Source organism: Bactrocera dorsalis, chromosome 3 (assembly GCF_023373825.1).
Source record: "Bactrocera dorsalis isolate Fly_Bdor chromosome 3, ASM2337382v1, whole genome shotgun sequence".
In the NCBI taxonomy this organism is placed as follows: Eukaryota; Metazoa; Arthropoda; class Insecta; order Diptera; family Tephritidae; genus Bactrocera; species Bactrocera dorsalis.
Window position 1 is genome coordinate 76,197,152 of NC_064305.1, and position 18,377 is coordinate 76,215,528.

General features: G+C 34.7%; 2 protein-coding genes and 1 long non-coding RNA gene across 9 annotated transcripts in view; 1 reads left to right on the forward strand and 2 right to left on the reverse strand.

The window, feature by feature from the left end:
• The window catches only part of LOC105229111 (mitochondrial thiamine pyrophosphate carrier), a 136,732-nt gene extending 123,256 nt beyond the window's left edge, over positions 1 to 13,476 (forward strand). For all 3 annotated transcript variants that reach the window (XM_049453472.1, XM_029551499.2, XM_011209200.4), the window contains one exon: positions 11,505 to 13,476. In XM_049453472.1, the coding sequence (XP_049309429.1) occupies positions 11,597 to 12,634 (1,038 nt within the window). In that variant the 5' untranslated portion in view covers positions 11,505 to 11,596 and the 3' untranslated portion in view covers positions 12,635 to 13,476. The remainder of the gene's footprint in view (positions 1 to 11,504) is intronic.
• LOC105229112 (sodium channel protein 60E) overlaps positions 1 to 18,377 on the reverse strand; it is a 292,253-nt gene that overhangs the window by 166,671 nt on the left and 107,205 nt on the right. For all 4 annotated transcript variants that reach the window (XM_049453420.1, XM_049453418.1, XM_049453419.1 and 1 more), the window contains exon 3: positions 6,149 to 6,357. In XM_049453420.1, coding sequence (XP_049309377.1) covers positions 6,149 to 6,357 — 209 coding nt within the window. The remainder of the gene's footprint in view (positions 1 to 6,148; positions 6,358 to 18,377) is intronic.
• LOC125777800 (uncharacterized) lies at positions 9,679 to 11,065 on the reverse strand. 2 transcript variants are annotated; one of them, XR_007422402.1, is made up of 2 exons: positions 10,977 to 11,065; positions 9,679 to 10,772 (listed from the first exon to the last, which is right to left on the reverse strand). It is a non-coding gene; the product is annotated as an uncharacterized LOC125777800 (long non-coding RNA). The 2 variants fall into 2 exon arrangements; XR_007422401.1 differs by having other exon boundaries at positions 9,679 to 10,874.

Genomic DNA, 18,377 nt, shown 5'->3' on the forward strand with positions numbered 1-18,377 from the left:
GTTCCTCAATACAAAATCTTATCTGTGCTACTTCCGAAAACCTATAGTTGCGATTCTGTTCCTATGCAGAGCTTTACATTCGCATAAAAATTGTTTATAGTCGCCTCTTCTTCAATCTCCTGACAGTTTTCATAATAGTCATTATATAGTGTTTCCAGTCCGCTGGAATGCCTGCCTATGGCACCCATATTCCATCATATGCCACATTTGCTGGCTGGTTGAAGAAGTTATATATTATCTCCACCTAGACTCAGCTTTATCTATCACATGCTTGTCTACTAAATATCTACAAGTAGACAGAGGCATATAAATTCGATCGTTCCCGGAGTGTAATTGTAAGATAGTGCCTGTCCTGTATAGTTCATTTGCTACATAGTTGCCAGGAATATTGCTATGTCCTGGAACCCTTTGCAGGTTTATCATGAAATAGACCATTATATCCACTGAAAGATCAATACATTCCTTTACTGTCCTCGGCGAGACCCTAAGAGACTTTAGTGATTTTAAAGCGCCTTAGTTAACTGAATATATGCCCTCTTTAATTGCTGTGATCTCCGCTTGGAAGAGACTCCATTGATCTGGTGGCCGGTTGACTATTTTGGTGTCTAACTTTGCTGAAAGGCCACCACCTCTCACTTGATTACCCAGTTTGGACCCACTCCGTATAGATGCTTATCCCTTTGTCCCTGATCACTTCACCCCGTTCGCACTCTCTGGAGGAGAAAGCGATATTGGGTGTCTCAGTTGTAAGTTTCATTATTTTTTCGGAAGAAAAGTAATTAAAATGGGTTCCACTAGAATAAAAAAATTTAACTTGTATTTTTGAAATATTTATAAATATACACATTAATATCTTAATACAATCGATACAGAAATTATTTTTTTATTTCCCAAAAATTGCATTTTCTTAAGCTATCACACTACGTCTGCCTGTAAAATTGTCAGTAGCATTGGTTTTTTTGACTAATATAATGTTTAGAATGTGTTTAGTAGGGTTAAGGAGCTTTATACCAATTCGTGGCTAAATATTTATTCAGAGAAAGTTCTTTATTTTCAAGTATGCAAAAAATTTTGATGTGTTTTTCTGTTCCCTAAATACAACCAATAAGCGAATGAATTTTGGTGCTAGCTAATGATTATATAATGTATTATGTAAATCAATTGTTTGCTGCCTAAACTTTCCTTGCCACAATGCTTTCTCGCCACAAATTAACCACACGCATCAGTCCTACCTCAAAAGAGAGTCCAAGAAGAAGACGCAGCAAATCAATAAAATAATAATAAGATATAATCTGCGCATATGTAACAGAATATATGACAAATGCATAAGTAAATAATTAATAACAGGTGGCATATGTGGCGAGATGAGGACTTTGCGTGCTGCAGCAGAGCACTTGCGTCTTCCGATTACACACAAACATACATATACTTATACAGTTAGTATATAACGCAGTTTGATGAATGATTAATTGCCCACATATTAAGCGTTAATACGCACCAAAGGCAACACAACCCAAACACACACTGTTTCTGTTTCTGTTTCTGCTCTACTAACTCCGCTCATAACTAATGCATAACCGCTAACAAATTCCTAAACTTATTACGCTTACAAATAATTTATGAGCCTTAAAGCTACTTATGTAAGGCTTTGTCGACTGGTCAAAGGTAAGATACAAGTACTCACATGCGCCGCGCCGCACACATAATTAACATTAGTCATACGCACTGGTGTACTGGCAGTTGTAAGTAGACACTTGCCTTTGTGGCTTTTAATGGTGTGGCAACGAGTTAGCATATTTCTGTTTAAACACATTTAAGCGCTGACTAAGTGTCTTTAAAAGGACACACATACATACTGTGTATGCATATACATATATGTATGTGTGTGTGTGGACTTTTTACAAGCGAAGCAGCAGACGTAAAAATGAAAAATGCGCTACAAGATTGCCGGAAACAAGTGGAGATATATGCAAATATCTATATATGTATGTGTGAAAGTAATATTATTCTAATGTGTAGCTGTGTATGTGTATGCGTGCTGTTGGAACGCATAAATCTCGACGCATTGCAGTGGCAGCTAAGCAAAACTGTTGTAGTGAAATTTATTTGCAGCTGTCAGCTGCCGCAGAACATGTCATTTATCCTGCACTGTAGCTGCGCCACGCCGCCTCACAAACATACATACACACCCTTGCCTGTGCAGGCACATAAACTCTTATAATAATTGCGAATTTCTTTATACGCCCCAACCGCCAGTAGCCAAGCACGCTTATGCCTGGTTTCCTTCAGCCTTCTTGCCTTGCCGCAGCTTTCTGCTGCCTTTTGGCTTCGAAGAAAATGCAATTTTCCTGTTCACTCGTCAACAAGCATTGCATTCATTGGCTCTGAAATATGCTGCGCATTGCTCTCTGTCATGCCATTCCCCTCTCAGCGTCCTCTATGTGCTCTTTGCTTTCTTTACTTGCCTGCTGCGCCGCAGGCATTCACCATTGTTTGGCATTTGAAAAGTGAAATTTTCCTCTCGCCGCCTTTGCAAGCTGAAATTTGGAAAAATTCTTGGAGAAAAGTGGTAATCTATGAATTTGATGTAGGCGTCATGCCGCAACCATTGACATTGCTGTGACGTGATCTATGGTAGCGCATATCAACCGAAGACACAATGAGTTTTCATTCTGTCATTTCTCTGTTTTTCATTTGGCTAATCTCACACAAAGTTGAAATAGAAACTGCAATGATTCTAATTTTGTCATTTTTGGTTTCTTGTGGCCTTAAATTTCAAGCCATTCAGAAAATTTTTGGGCTATGCTGGTATCAATAGATGCCTATATACAATTGTCTTTCGACTCCAATGAGAATTTTCGCGCTTCAGAGCATCATTTTTGTTAATGTAATCGGTTTTGTCTCAACACTTTGAAATCATGAGAGTAGTCCAAATTTAGAAATATTCATATGGTTACGACCGGATTAATTTTTGCAAGCTTTTATTTCGTGTTGAAAGTCGTATGTAGTAGAAGACATAGCTTGACCGTAACCAATAAAATCATACTAATAGGTTTCCAATGACAAGCTTAATTTATATTTTACTAAATATTTAACCTAAGAGCTGCCAAATAAAACTCAAATTTTCAATAAAAATTTACCACTCTGACCACATTTAAAAGCATAAGTGGTCATTTTGGTGTGAGAACTGAACTACATTTGCATAAACTATAAGAAATCCCCAGGCAAATATCCTACTTAGCTTGATTCTCATTCATTGCAAACTAATAGGTGCGTTGTTATATAAAATACCTTCCAATTAAAAAAAATATTTTGGAAGTACTTTTATCTGTATGGGCTTTAAAGCTCTTACTACAAATATTGGACAACCAGAAAACCGGTCTTACTATGCCTATTGCGGCTTACAACTCAACTACACTTCAGTTGAAATTTCACAATTTATCCGTGTCACAACTCAATGCGTAAAAAAAATTATGGAATGTTGTCGATGTCTTATAACTTGTTTCTGTTGTCACACCTTCAACCCTAAGCTACATCATATGGTTGTCAAAAGCACATCAAAGAGACTAGCCTATTGTATTTTACAACTCAACTAAACCTCAGTTGTAATTTTACAATTTGAACGTATAACAGCTCAATCAGGCAAATAATTTAGTTAGGTTGTCGTATAATTTGTTTGAAACGGCACTGCTTTACCCTGAGTTCCATGGTAGCGTCTTTCTTCTAACGAAAATCAAATTGCTTGCTTAATTAAGAGAAAGTAATGGCTGAATCTGCTAACATGCGTTACTGAAACCACTAATTCGTCCGGAAATGTAGCCCGGCTGGAAGATTTGACGTCTTATGGAACTTGATTAATCTCTAGACATTACTCTTAAGCGTTACGCGTAAAATTTCCTTAGTGTAAATGAAATTAATCCCTTTTTCAAAATTATCAGACTTTGAAGTTTATCTTACTATGAATCTGAACTGTTTTTTTTCTAAATTATTCTTCCAAACCATAAGTTTTTTAACTGTCAATGAAATCGTAAATTTTTAGGTTTGAAACTTCGGAATAACTTCAACTACAACTGAAATTAGCTGTTATTGGAAATAACCAGTTTAGTTGTTTTACAAGTTGAGTTGTCTCAATTTTAACTCAACTATTGTTAGCTTACAAATCCATAAGTGGCTGAATTATCAGTCAAATCGTCACTTTTTTTTTAGATTTGAAACGTTGATAAAACTGAAACTAGTTGTAATTTGAAATGCTTTAACCTAGTTTAGTGGTTTTACAAGTTGATTTGTCTCAATTTCAACCCAACTGAGTCGAGTTGTAAGCCCTTTTCCTATAAAATAAATCTACCATAAACTATCATTTCAAATTTAAGAAAATTGTACTCATTGAATACCCACGAGATTAAAGTTGGCCATTTACAATTCCTTATCATAGTATTCGCAATCTTTGATGTGTCAATTGTATGTATCACCTTTCCAATTGTCGATATGCCTGTCAGTTGGCTTGCGGACATTATTCAGCAGCAAGATTCTACATGCGTCACTGCTTGTTGACAGTTTGGCAACTTCATTGCTTGTCATGTCATGTTTTTGGCACAGTTTGCCGTACAAGAAAACAATTGGCAGGACCATGAAGTGTACCTATGCTTGCATGCACGTACTCCCTCAACTCTACCATTACAACTGATTTCTCAAGTGTGTGTGTGTGCAAATACTACAATTTCCGATCAAACAGGAAATCGAAAAGCAAAACATTTGACAGCCAACTGGCGAGCAAATATCAGCCAACAACTTACTGACTAGATAAATAACGGCAGGTGTAGGTTGAGGCAAGAGTTCGCTTCGCATACAGGATACGTTTAATATATTATATGTGTAGTAAAGTGGTGGAAAATAAGAAAACAAACCCTGATGGGTCATTTGCGCAAACATCGTTGTTATTTTAGGCTTTCGAAGTGTCAACGCTTCTTGACAGCAACGGCAACTTGCCACATCAGTGAAGATGACAAATGGGTCACTTGATTTAGATTGATTGATTGACTGATGGAATAACATACCATATGTGTATGTATGTTTGTATTCAACCAAAAAAAATAAATCTTCAAAGATTCACTAATCAATTCGATGTAGAAAAACATCCTTTTTAGTAAAAAATTTTTTGTATTTTTTCAAACTCTTTTTTTCACATTAAGAACTAAAAGTCATTTTTTTAACAGTATATGTCAAATGTAATTATACCGTAGTATAAAAATTTTTATTTTATTTTAACTAGTCACACACTAGTGCTGAGTGGACTAGTTGCATCTTGCGGAAAATAATTTTACTTGCATTTTATTTTTCTTCAGTGGTGTGTAATAAGAAAATACGTTTTACTTTGAATTATTTTTGAACTAGTTACGGACTAGTATCTGTCTAGTCCGTTGTAACACAGACTTGAATTAGTTATTCCTGATATGTTCGTAATGTAGTTATTTTGTTATATATAAATTTTAATTTTATTTTAACTAGTCACACACTAGTGCCCAATGGACTAGTTGTATCATAACAAACAAAATTTTACTTTCAGTAGTATGTTACAGGAAAATTACTTTTGTTTTAATATGGAAGTATTTTTGAACTAGTTACAAACTAGTACAAATCTGAGTAGTTCGTTATGACACAGGTTTGAATTACTTATTTCGGATATGTTCGATTTTTATAAGTTTTCTGTTTAATGTTTTCTTCAATATCTTAATAAACAAGCGTTTTACTCTCAACATGAAGTCAGTATACAGTTTTCCTGCTAGTCATAAGCTAGTACAAATAAATTAATAAATAACATTTTCATAAAAATTTCATACAATAATGAAATGAAAATACAAATTTCTTCTATTTTTTAGAATTCATTATTTTTTCAATTATCAATAAGACTAGTCACAAACTAGTTATAATTGGACCAGTTACTTTTATAATGGTATCTATTTCAAATAACATATGTTTCTTTTTTACAATTCCTCATACTTTCTTTACTCGCCGAATATATAAAATATACCGAAATTGAAATCGACCCAAAACGGGTCGCCTTTAAAAAGTAGCACATCCTCCAGCGCCACATTTTCATCCCCTCAACAGTTGGATTGCACCAAATATACTGCTAATAAAATTCACTTACCTCTTCATAGATGAAATTATCAATTTCCTCCAGAGGTTTGCCGTACATATTCTCCGGAAACGGTTCGAATTTCTTTGGCAACACGTCGCCATCCTCGACAGTCGCCTTCGTCCTCGGATGGAAGCCATACTCACGCACCAATTGAATGTGACGATTCTCATGTTTGATTTGCGATTTTTGTGTGTAGGCAACGACTTGATGTTTGGCAACTGGAAGATACAAAACAAACAACAAAAAACAAATGATGAAATAACACACGAAAATAAATTCAGGCTTAGACAGTGAGCTACCTATATTTGTGTATATAAAAAAAGTGTTGCAAAAACATTCCCAAATGCTTGAAATGGAAACTTTCGAATTTTTGTTTGTGCTGCAATGCGATTTGTTTATTTGTTGGCGGCCTCAAACGGATATTGAAATAAACTCTCCTGAATTGAGGTCGTGCTGCTAAGCGTGTGGGATACTTGAAAAAAAAGTTGCATGTTGACGTTGATCCGGCTGCAAAAAAAAAAGGCTTTCATATATTTTTTTAAATTTTTCAATTTTATTTTTCTCCACTACTTGGCGGTTTATCGGTTTCAGTAGCCGCTTCATGGGCTTGGTAACAGCGCTTGTGGTTGTTCTGATTTCGCCATTGCTCACTCGGTCCATAAATAATCTAGTAAATGGTTCGCCGAAAATGATGTTATGGCCTGGGAACGGTAGTCGGCAGCTGTGGCCAACTAACGCGGCGCGAGCTAGAAGGATTGAATAATAGTGCTCGTAAGGCACTAAGGGCTAGTGAAATAGTACATAGAATATAGTTGCAAAAACAAAAAAGAAAGTAAAAGAAAGCAAGAAAATGTGTAATCAAAGGAAGAAATAAGAGAAAATCGTCCTCCAAATGGTTTGGTTCTGTTCGTTGAAATTACTATTTTCTGTTGAAACAATGCTGGACAAGAAAATTACTAGAATAGACTTTAAAAATTGTTTGTGGAATATATTTTTTCGAGTATACTGAAGATACATTTATGCGAATGGTTTCCAGAAGCGCTCAAATCAAATTTCTTCAATTAATAAGGGTTGTCATTTTGTTCTTTATAAATTACGATCCATTTCTGGGTTCCCCTACTTTTTTAAAGAAAAAACACAGAAACTTCAAATTTAATGAGGAATGTTCATTATCATCCGAAAGAACATTCTTTAGCATTTATTTTTTGAAGATTATATTTTTCAAGCAGCAACAGATTATCCATTCATTGAGCTCAATTTTCGATGACTCGTTCGAACATTTCGTGTGATAACTGGCGAATGACAAGCGTAATGTTTTGCTCCAAGACCTGAATTGAAACGGAATCACTCACATAGGCTTTCGACTTTACATATCCCCATAAGAAAAAGTCTAACGTTGTTATATCACACGATCTTGGTGGTTAATCGAACGGCCCGTTAACGTGAAATTATCTGCTCACCGAAGTGTTCTCTCAATAAATCCAATTATTGATACGATGTGTGGGAAGTGGTGCCGTCTTGTTGAAATCAAATGTCACCGAGATCACGAGTTTATATATCAGGCATCAAATAGTCTGTTTCATGGGGTAATAATGATTGTTATAGGGGGTTTTGTTCTCACCGGCAACATTGTTGCAGAAATATGGACCGATGACTCTACCAGCCCACAAACCACACCAAATCGCTATTTTTTCGGACTGAAATGGCAGCCCTTGAATCTCTTCAGGTTGCTCTTCGTCCCAAATGCGGCAATTTTGCTTGTTTACATACCCATAGAGCCAGAAATGGGCCTCATCTTCTTTTGGATCTTCTTTGAAGTTTTCAAGAGCGGTTTCAGTTCTTGTACAATCTCTATCTTGCATGCCTTCAATTTAAGATCTTGATTTAAAATGCCCCAAATCGGTCCATACGTCAGTCCGAGTTTCTGCGGACAGCGTCGATTGGTCTCTCCGCGGTCTTCTAACCAAAAACAACATGACACGATCTGTCAAAAAAGGCTATTGAAAAAAGTATCTCTCCTTGCTATATTCATAACATATCTTCTTGAAATATTATGTACATATTATTTTTGTAAACACTGTCCCTTTCACTCAAATAGCTTTTCCTCACAAGCATACCAGCAACCAAAAAAGGAGATGAACCAAACTGATACTTTTTTTCCTTATTTTTTGCGACTGCTTTCAATTTATTTGTATTGTGCGCAAACACGTGTATCTGTCCGTTTTGGGATCATATTCCAGCCTTTTGTGGTCTGGTATCATTCTATAAGAGTGTTTCGCTTTCAAAGCGCTTTCACCACAAAAAGGAAACAGACAGGAGATAAACCAAATGTGTGGTGTGTTGCCAGAGGAAAGCATAAAAATAAATAGTATAACACAATACTTTAGCTTGAAATGAATTTTATTATCATTTTTATTGCACACAACGCTTGTGCTTTAACACAATTACTTACGCACCATTTGAAACTTGCGGCCAGAAATTACGGTCATATATTATGTGGCAAGGATCATAGAATGCTTGATTGGTTTCATTTCATTTTTTGCTCGTTTTTGGTTGTTTTTTTAATACCGTTGGCTTGATTGGTATGCCCTTTGGAGATACGTTATCATGAAAGTGCTCACATTACACTTATGATTTAAATAATGGCTAAATGACCAGAAATTTATAAGATGATCAATGGGCTAACATTGCATTTTGTTGCGAGTGCAATTGAGTTGATAAATGTAGCTGAAACTATTGGGAGTTGAAGCGAGCAATATATGAGTGTAGTGCATGTTTTGTGAGCAGGGATGTTTGGAGAAGTTTTTTATATAATTCTTATAGAAGCAGTTTAACGCTAATTGAAACCACAGGGGCGACACTCTTATCTATTTAAGACTGGTGATTCGTAGAATTTTGGAAGCGGTCAACTTTGAGAATGCCATTACCATTTTTCAAATTATATCTTCTGCCATTCTAGGTACTTGTAGAGAAACCTAAGGACACTTACTACATTCATTACGAAGGTAGTGACTGAGAAAATAATCTTCCCTGGTTGAGGCTGCTACTATATTTACAAGCTTAACTGATTCACCAAAACGCTTCTCCTCTCACATTGAGCGTTAGGAGAGGTTGGATTTTCGGCAATCATATGCAGCCGCAAAAGCCTCGCTAAGACTTTATCTTATCTTCTACTTATTCTCTTCTTTGCCACTACTGTGTGGCGGTGCGGCCCGAGAACACAAAACTTCGCCAGCTGCATCTGTTATTTGCGAAGCTACGCTAGTTGTACATCCCAAGTGCAGACAGTGCGCTCTACACCGGGCCCTTCCATCAGCTGCTGGAGCGTCCTTTCATCTGTTATCCAAAAATTTGGCTCGAATCGAAGGAGTTTTTCGCTGGAGCATCATCTTTCATTTGTCGGATTTTTATGCGCCTAACTATATCCGAAGAGCTCATACTGTTTATGGTTCCACCTTCTCAATATTTGTCGCACAAGCGAAAGGTTCCAAAGACCTTGAGGACAATAGTTCTCTCTCTCTCTTTCTCTTTGTTCATCACTACCCAGCGGGATATGGTAGACATTGGTAAGCGAGCAAGGTAAACGATACAGCATGATTGTATCGCTTACCCCGACCGATGAAAATTAACACGGCGATGTCCTACGAAAAGTAACAGATCACCTTTTACGCTTACCATGGGACGAAGAATTCTTCGATGCCAAAGTAAACGAGGAATTCTTTGATGCCACAGTTAACGATGAATTCTTCGATGCCATAGTTAACGAAGATTTCTTTGATGCCAAAGTAAACGAAGAATTCTTCGATGCCACAGTTAACGATGAATTCTTCGATGCCACAGTTCACGAAGAATTCTTTGATGCCAAGGTTAATAGGAAAAATTGCATATTCGTATGAAAATAAGTATTATGTGTACAAAAACTCACCTTATAGGCCACTCACACTTTTTGTTAAAAAGAAAAATGCACTAGATTCAATACAATCGTTATAGAGGTTTTATTTTATGCGAAATGCACTTAAAAATTGTTATAACAAAATGTGTTTAAATGAACCGAATTATTACAAATTTAAATAGTTTAAAAACGTTAAATAAATATTATATGTATATGTATGTATGTATATATAAAATGATCAAAGGTTGAAAACAGTTTTAAAAATGTTAAATATACATATACAGACGGGTAACTGCGGAAAGAACCGGGATGCTGCCAAAGCGGAGATGTTGGTCGCTACTCATTTAGCCATTATGGTTTTCTTTTAATTTTGTGGCTGAGTCTCTTGCCGTTTTTTTTTTCAAGCAACGAGACTTGAAGAAACTGCGTTTGGCGAGTTTGATAACTTTTTGAATTTGGTGAATATACTCCGATTCGGTGAAGCCTTCAACTTTCACACATTCTACAAAAAAGTTGAAAGAGTATGTTTATAAATTTGAAGCTATGTCCTTCAATGTTAAAAACACGAAATACTTACCAAATAGTAACCAACTTTTTGCTTGATGATTTGACGAAATAATGAAAAAATTTACTTATAAATTTTATTCCATCAATTTGTATTTGTCGTTTTTCACGTACTTACTTGACTTGTAAATATGAACACAGTAGAATTTAGCCGCATAGCTTACTTTTATGCATTACCTGGTATCGAAGAATTCTAGATAGAATTTTTTTCGAAGTATTCTTCAAAGAAAAATGTAAGCGGGGAAACATTATTCCGCATAGCTTACTTTTATGCATTACCTGGTATCGAAGAATTCTACATAGAATTTTCTTCGAAGCATTCTTCAAAGAAAAATGTAAGCGGGGAAACATTATTCCGCATAGCTTACTTTTATGCATTACCTGGTATCGAAGAATTGTACATAAAATTTTCTTCGAAGCATTCTTCAAAGAAAAATGTAAGCAGTGAACCATTATCCCGCTGGGTAACCATGTAATATAAGTATGAAGTTGGAAATAATGAGAGCCTTGTAGAGTTGATCTTCGAGAGAGGAACCTGCTTCACAATCGCCTACCAAACCCAAAGTAGTACCAGTTGGGAAGGATTATAATACGGATCCAGGCTTAGATTATTGGTGCTTAACATTCTCCAAATTATAGTGACGTAGTTCCCAAAACCCGATGAGCCCTTGTATCTAGCCTCCAGGTACATTGTCTTGCCTTCGTTCACCACAATACCAACCTCTCTCGCTTTTTTTTCCAATAAAAAAGGCTGCGCTGACATCTCTGTTGTGGGACTTCTATCATTCTAATATTATTATACCATATGTATATATAAGTATATATTCTAGACACATTAATACTCTAAGTTTTCTCTTTATATTATTTTTTTCACATATTTTTAAAATTGTTTCTTCGTTTTCCTTACAGACGAACTCCACCTCAAACGCCTTTCTCAGCGCTGCCTAAAACCATAACAGTTCCACACTTATTTGCCGCCTACTTCAGACATCAAACATAGAATGGCACCAGCCAGCTCCGAACTGCGCTTGCCAAAGCCATCCGACTTTGAGGGCAGCGTGCATCACACTTCCGCGCACGACGATTACACCTCAGCACAAGCACAACTGAATCAAATCTATGCTGGCGCAATATCGGGCGCTTTAACACGTACAATCACGCAGCCATTCGACGTCTTGAAGATACGTTTCCAGCTGCAGGTCGAACCGCTCTCCAAGCACAAACAAGGCAAGTACACCTCACTGTGGCAGGCCAGCAAATTGATCTATCACGAGGAGGGTTTGCGTGGTCTCTTCAAAGGACACAATGCTGGGCAATTTATGAGCGTCGTCTACAGCGTAGGACAATTTTGGTCGTACGAACAGATACGCGCCATAATGCGTGACTCACCCTTCATGTCGACGCATATGAACACGATGAACTTTTTAGCTGGCGGTTTTGCCGGTTGTGTGGCGACCATTTTCTCCATTCCCTTCGATGTGATACGCACACGCATCGTAGCACAAGATCCCGGACAGGGCTATCGCAGCATGTTCCACGCTGTGCCAATGATTTGGCGCACCGAAGGCATACGCGGCTATTTTCGCGGTCTACAGCCGACGCTGGTGCAGATTGTGCCATTGGTGGGCTTCAACTTTATGTTCTATAAGAAGTTCAACGAAATGCTGGTGCGCACACCGTTGGCGCGCAACGAATTGCTGCCCACCTGGGTGTTGCTATGCACCGGCGGTGCGGCTGGTGTCGCCTCCAAAGCGGTCGTCTATCCGCTAGACTTCGTTAAGAAGCGCTTGCAGGTGCAGGGCTTCGAACAGCATCGCACGAAATTCGGACGCACGCAGCGCTGTAGGGGCGTTTTCCATTGCATCGAATTGACGATGAAAGATGAAGGTGTACGCGGCTTCTACAAGGGCATGTATCCGACGCTGATCAAATCCGGTCTCATGACCGCCTTCTACTTCACCATCTATGACAGATGCAAATTGATACTCTACCACTACTATCACCTCGGTGAGGGACGCACTCCACCTGCCCAATCGTAAGGCAGGCATGCAGGCTTTATAGGACGAAAAAGGCGCGAAAAGTGGAAATTTTTAACTCGTGGATGGATTGTATCGGCTCGACTGAGGTGTGCATTTCTCGGTTTTGACTGGGCGCACCTTTACTTATATTTACCTCATTATATACTCTAAGAGCGTAGCATATAGATTGTGATAGCGTTTAAGAGACAAAAATATCACTGCTTATAGTAAATACTACTTACTCGCTTACTTATTTGCATACTAAAATACTTATGTATACTAGAGTTCTAGAGATAACGTTTTGAAAACACTCGAAAGCACTAAATTGAATTGTGTAGACTTGCATTAAGCATTAAGCTAAAACTAATTATTTACCCCCTATCTCTTTCTCACTCTCTCTATCTTTCTCCTTCTATAATCCTAATATACTTGTACTACTCGCATTATGTAGTTTGATTTCGCGGACAAAAAGATGCCCATTAATATGTCGTTTAACACATATTTGTAAGCTGAAAATTACTTTGCTTGAACTGTATTTAACGCAATCACAGTTGTTGTAATTTATGCCAAATGCATCTCCATTTAAACGCGTTTAACAATCGGATCTCTTAAATGATCATCAAAGATCTTGAGTAAGAAGTGAAAGAATTCAAAGTGCTTACTCGCATTTCCCTACATTTGCATGCGAGTTTATCCTCAGATTGCTCAGCTTAAGCTTCGATAGTTAATTATAATAATATTTTTTATTTTTAATTCGTATATTATTTTATTTATTAAAGGAGACAAGTAATTAAGCGAATTATATTTAAGACGATTAAATCTGTCTAAGATTTCACAATAAATGCTTGCTGACTGTTTGGTAATTATTTGGACATTTATTTGCAATTATTATTAAAAACAAAAAGAACAACTGAATTAAATTCAAAGTACTGGTATTTAAATAATAATGTTAAAAAAAAATCATAAAGAAAATATAAAAAAATTAAAAAAAAAATTATTATCATTTTATAAAAGGAAAAATTTTTATTTAAGAAACATCAAATCTAAATTTACAAAATAAATTCTGTTGTATTAAATGCGCATAAAATATTAAATATCACAACGGCATATAACAAACTATGAAAAAATGTTAATTAAGTTAAATATCTTAAAAATTAATAAATAAACGAAGCAAATATCTTCAAAACAGACAAAAACAAAAATATTATAAATAGATTGATAAAGCAAGTTTTAAAGGCTTATTTTCAAATAAAAATACTAAATTAAATATAATAAAACATAATAAACAAAAAAAATTATAAAAAGAAAAGATAAAAAATATATAATACAGAAACAATGTGAAAAAATATTTTAAATAAAATATAACACATTGGTAAAAGTAAAAGTGCATCGATTAGGAAGTAATAAAAAATATTATAAAAATATTATTTTAGAAAAAAGGGATAAAAAGGATTTTTTTTTTATTTTATTATTTCGTTTTCAATTTTTCAAAAAATTATAATATAGTAAATAAAAGAAAAGAAAAATAAAAATAAAGGAAACTAATATTGTAATATTAATTATTTAAAAAGCAATATTTTCAAAATTATTAAAAAAATATGCAAAATAAAAAACAATTATTGAACTGCTTAAAAATTAAATTAATCAAAATACCACTAACAATAGTAATAAAAGTAATAGTTATTTATAAAATAAAGAAAAAGTTTAGAATTCATAATCTGCATAAAAATTAATTCAATGAAAATACTACTAACAACAATAAACAACAATAATAATAACAAAACAATAAGGAAAAAAGCTTAAAAATCATAAACTAAATATAAAATTTTATAAATTACATAGGAACTGGTACTAATAATAAAATAAAATGAAATAAAATAAAGAATATATTTAAAAACATAAAAATATATAAAGCATTGTAAACAAGATAATATGTCAAAATAAAAGACATTTTTTTTCTTTAAATTTCTTTAAATTAATACTACTATCTGAATAAAACAACTAAAACATAAACAATAAAACAGCGAGTAAATTTGAATATAACTATCTAAAATTAAATGTTATAAATTATTAAATCTTTGGATTTGATTATTTTTTGGTATGGCGGCGCTTATTCCTATAAAAAATTCATATATGTATATTTTACACAAATCAGGATGTGACGGAAATTTATTATTTTAATTGCAAGTAAATAAAAAAATACAATTATATCACAAATTATTTAAAAAAAATCGAAAACTAAAATTTGGATAATTTGATTTGCTTATGTAAGTATTAAATAACATTATTTTTTTCTCACTATTTTTTAAAATTCTATTCATATTAATTTTTTTAGTTTTAAATTTTAATTTTTTTTTAATAATTGCTTTATTATGTAAATTTAATTCTTATTTTTTGTTTTAATTACTTATTTGTTTATCATTTACCTTATTTTTTACTTTTTAAATTAATAATTTTGTTTATATTAAAATTTTTTTTGATAATTATGAAAAGTTATTTTTTTTTATTTTTTAAATTTTCTTTGTTTTTTTTATTATTTCAGTATTATTAAAATTTAACATTTTTTTTTTTAATTTTCATTATTTATTATTTCTTTATTAATAAAATTTCAAATTTTTGTTATTTAAATTTTTTATGGTTTCTTTATTATAAAAATTTAATTGTTTTTATTTTCTTTTTTTATTATTTTTTATTATAAAATTTAATGTAACTTTTTCTTGTCCAAATAGACAATATTATTAAATTTAAAATTACGAACCACACTTTCCAATATCCTTCAAATAGTATTAGATATTTTTAATTACTATCATATCCAAATTATTTATTATAAAACCCTAATGAAACCAACATATCCGGTTACTCGGTTACTCGTCATCACACATCATCGACAGAAAAATGCATACTCCAATTTGTCAGCAAACCCACAGGCGAACAAATAGTACGAGAACGTGGCGATGGAAATCAACAAAATATGTTTTGCCTTCCAGTGCACAAACTATGACAACAACAATACTCCCACAAATGTGTTATTGCACTTTGTTGCTTTCACTGCATTACTTCGCGGGAGTAGCGATTTGCATGGAGGTGGAACGTCTGGTTGTTTTTGTGATGCTCGCAATAAATATTCGCAAAGCAAACGACTTTTGTTGTCTATGTTTGCCTGGTAGAGCAGCTGAATTGATAGGCTCAGCGAAGGAAGAAATTTTTCGTTATTTTATTTAACAAAAAATGTGTTTTAAGCACTAGGCGGTCATAAGTGATGAGGAAGTAATATTTGCAAGTCCATGAGTTTGGTGAATCAACTTATTTTTAAAATCGTGCTTGTTGAACAAAATTTTGGCATCCCTACCAGAAGCGCATAAATAACGAGGAGGTTCTCCAAATACAAATTAATTTGCCTAAAAAGGGACAAGAACTCTTTGTTGTTCCTTAAAAATGTAGTCTTAGAATACCAACTAAACAAGAAGGTCAATGAAACGATTGGAAATAGTGAAACAAATATTTTTGCGCAGTCAGTTGTTATTGTAGCTGTTTTGTATAGATCAACCATATGAATGAGAGGGTGTATTAGGAAAGGTTACAGTAAACTGCGGCTTAGAACGAATTTGTTTTTGCGGTGCTGAAAATATTGACACCTTGCACTTTTCTATGGTCGTCTGGTATAATGTATATTTTTCGCTTAAATTTTTGCTGTGTTTTTGTGAAATAAAAAATGAGTTGGGGGGCCCAAACAAAACTTGGGATCGTCGGGATCGCTTATCCATTAAAATATATGTCAATAAAAAAGTGTGTAGTAGGAGCTCAGAAAATATAAACAAATACTGGTTATGGCAATTGTTGTTGTTCTCTAATTATTTGAATCACAACAACAAGCAATGTCATATATAGTACATTGAAGTACATTGGTACATCGGCAGGGAATCTGTGTTATGAAACTAATACTTGTTTTTGTATTGCCAAAAATATAATTAGGCGAACCCAAACTCTGTTTTCTTATGCTCGCCTGGTGGTTCAGTTGTAAAAATTAGCAGAAAATTATTTGCACCAAAATTTCTTCTATCTTGTTCTTCCTTTGAGATCATAAAATTCTGATGATTTTGAATACCTTTGGGCACAAAATATTTTTCAGTAGTAGGCGCCCAGCAATCTTAAATCACTCACTTACCCCAGTTCCATTATTTGCTGACACATCAATATCAGCAACAACAAAATCTTAGTTCAACGGAAGGATTAGAGAAGGAGCAACAAATAAAATAAAGTCAAGCGCATTGTTGTTGCAGTATTATGTTATTTTGTCAGCAATGTAAAGTTGAAAATTTGGAACGTGTCTTTGTTGTTGTGTTTCTTCCTGAGTGCTGATCTATTATACTGTTTGGAATCGCTACCTACTGCCACGTTCTGAGCGCCGGGTGGCTCAGTGAGGCTTTGCCTTACTTTCTTAGTGATTGATCATTTAATTTTTTTATAAGTACATACATACATACATACAGCAAGATCGTTGTCGAAATGTTGTTGTCCCTTAAACTGGATCTCTAACTCAAAATAATGATGACTTGTTTATTTGAGTGGAAAAACTTGAGAATTTGGAACACAATAAAATTATTGTTGTTTGGAGGCTATTTCCTTAATGGGATTGAACTCTGTAGTTCATTAAGTGGAAGAGGAACATATAGGATAATTGGAACCAGCATTTGTTTGTTTTTATTATAAGGAGGGACAACAATAATGCAATGAGGATGACTGAAGTTAGTTGCTTACAGCTACGTTATGAGTGCCTGATACTTATTCTGCTCTTCACTAGCACAATGATCGGCACGCGAAAAAACATGGCGGTCCTTGTGTGTATGCTTGCGACGGTTTGCGTTCACGAACTAAATTTATAGTTGATCACACTAGCTAATAATATAATGGATTTGATATACTTATATTTCATTAGGATCTTTTTCCTAAACTCAGCTGCTCTGACTTGATTGTCAACTTGAACGAATTGACTGGAAAAACTAATATCAAGACTCTGAGAGACTCAAGTTCACGATGAGAGTGAGGTAATAGCAAAAGGTGAGTGTATTGCAACTTAAAATCAATTTCTTCTCGTCCAGTGTTCGAGTTATTCAACGGCTGATCGTTCTCTACAGTTTTGCCAGATTGTATGTAGAAAAATAATTGACGGGGATCCTTATAACTACTTACTGTGTGAATATTGCTCTGCTCACCCGTGGAAATAACGGGTGATTTTTTTGAGGTTAGGATTTTCATGCATTAGTATTTGACAGATCACGTGGGATTTCAGACATGGTGTCAAAGAGAAAGATGCTCAGTATGCTTTGACATTTCATCATGAATAGACTTACTAACGAGCAACGCTTGCAAATCATTGAATTTTATTACCAAAATCAGTGTTCGGTTCGAAATGTGTTTCGCGCTTTAATTTTGTTCAGCGATGAGGCTCATTTCTGGTTGAATGGCTACGTAAATAAGCAAAATTGCCGCATTTGGGGTGAAGAGCACCCAGAAGCCGTTCAAGAACTGCCCATGCATCCCGAAAAATGCACTGTTTGGTGTGGTTTGTACGCTGGTGGAATCATTGGACCGTATTTTTTCAAAGATGCTGTTGGACGCAACGTTACGGTGAATGGCGATCGCTATCGTTCGATGCTAACAAACTTTTTGTTGCCAAAAATGGAAGAACTGAACTTGGTTGACATGTGGTTTCAACAAGATGGCGCTACATGCCACACAGCTCGCGATTCTATGGCCATTTTGA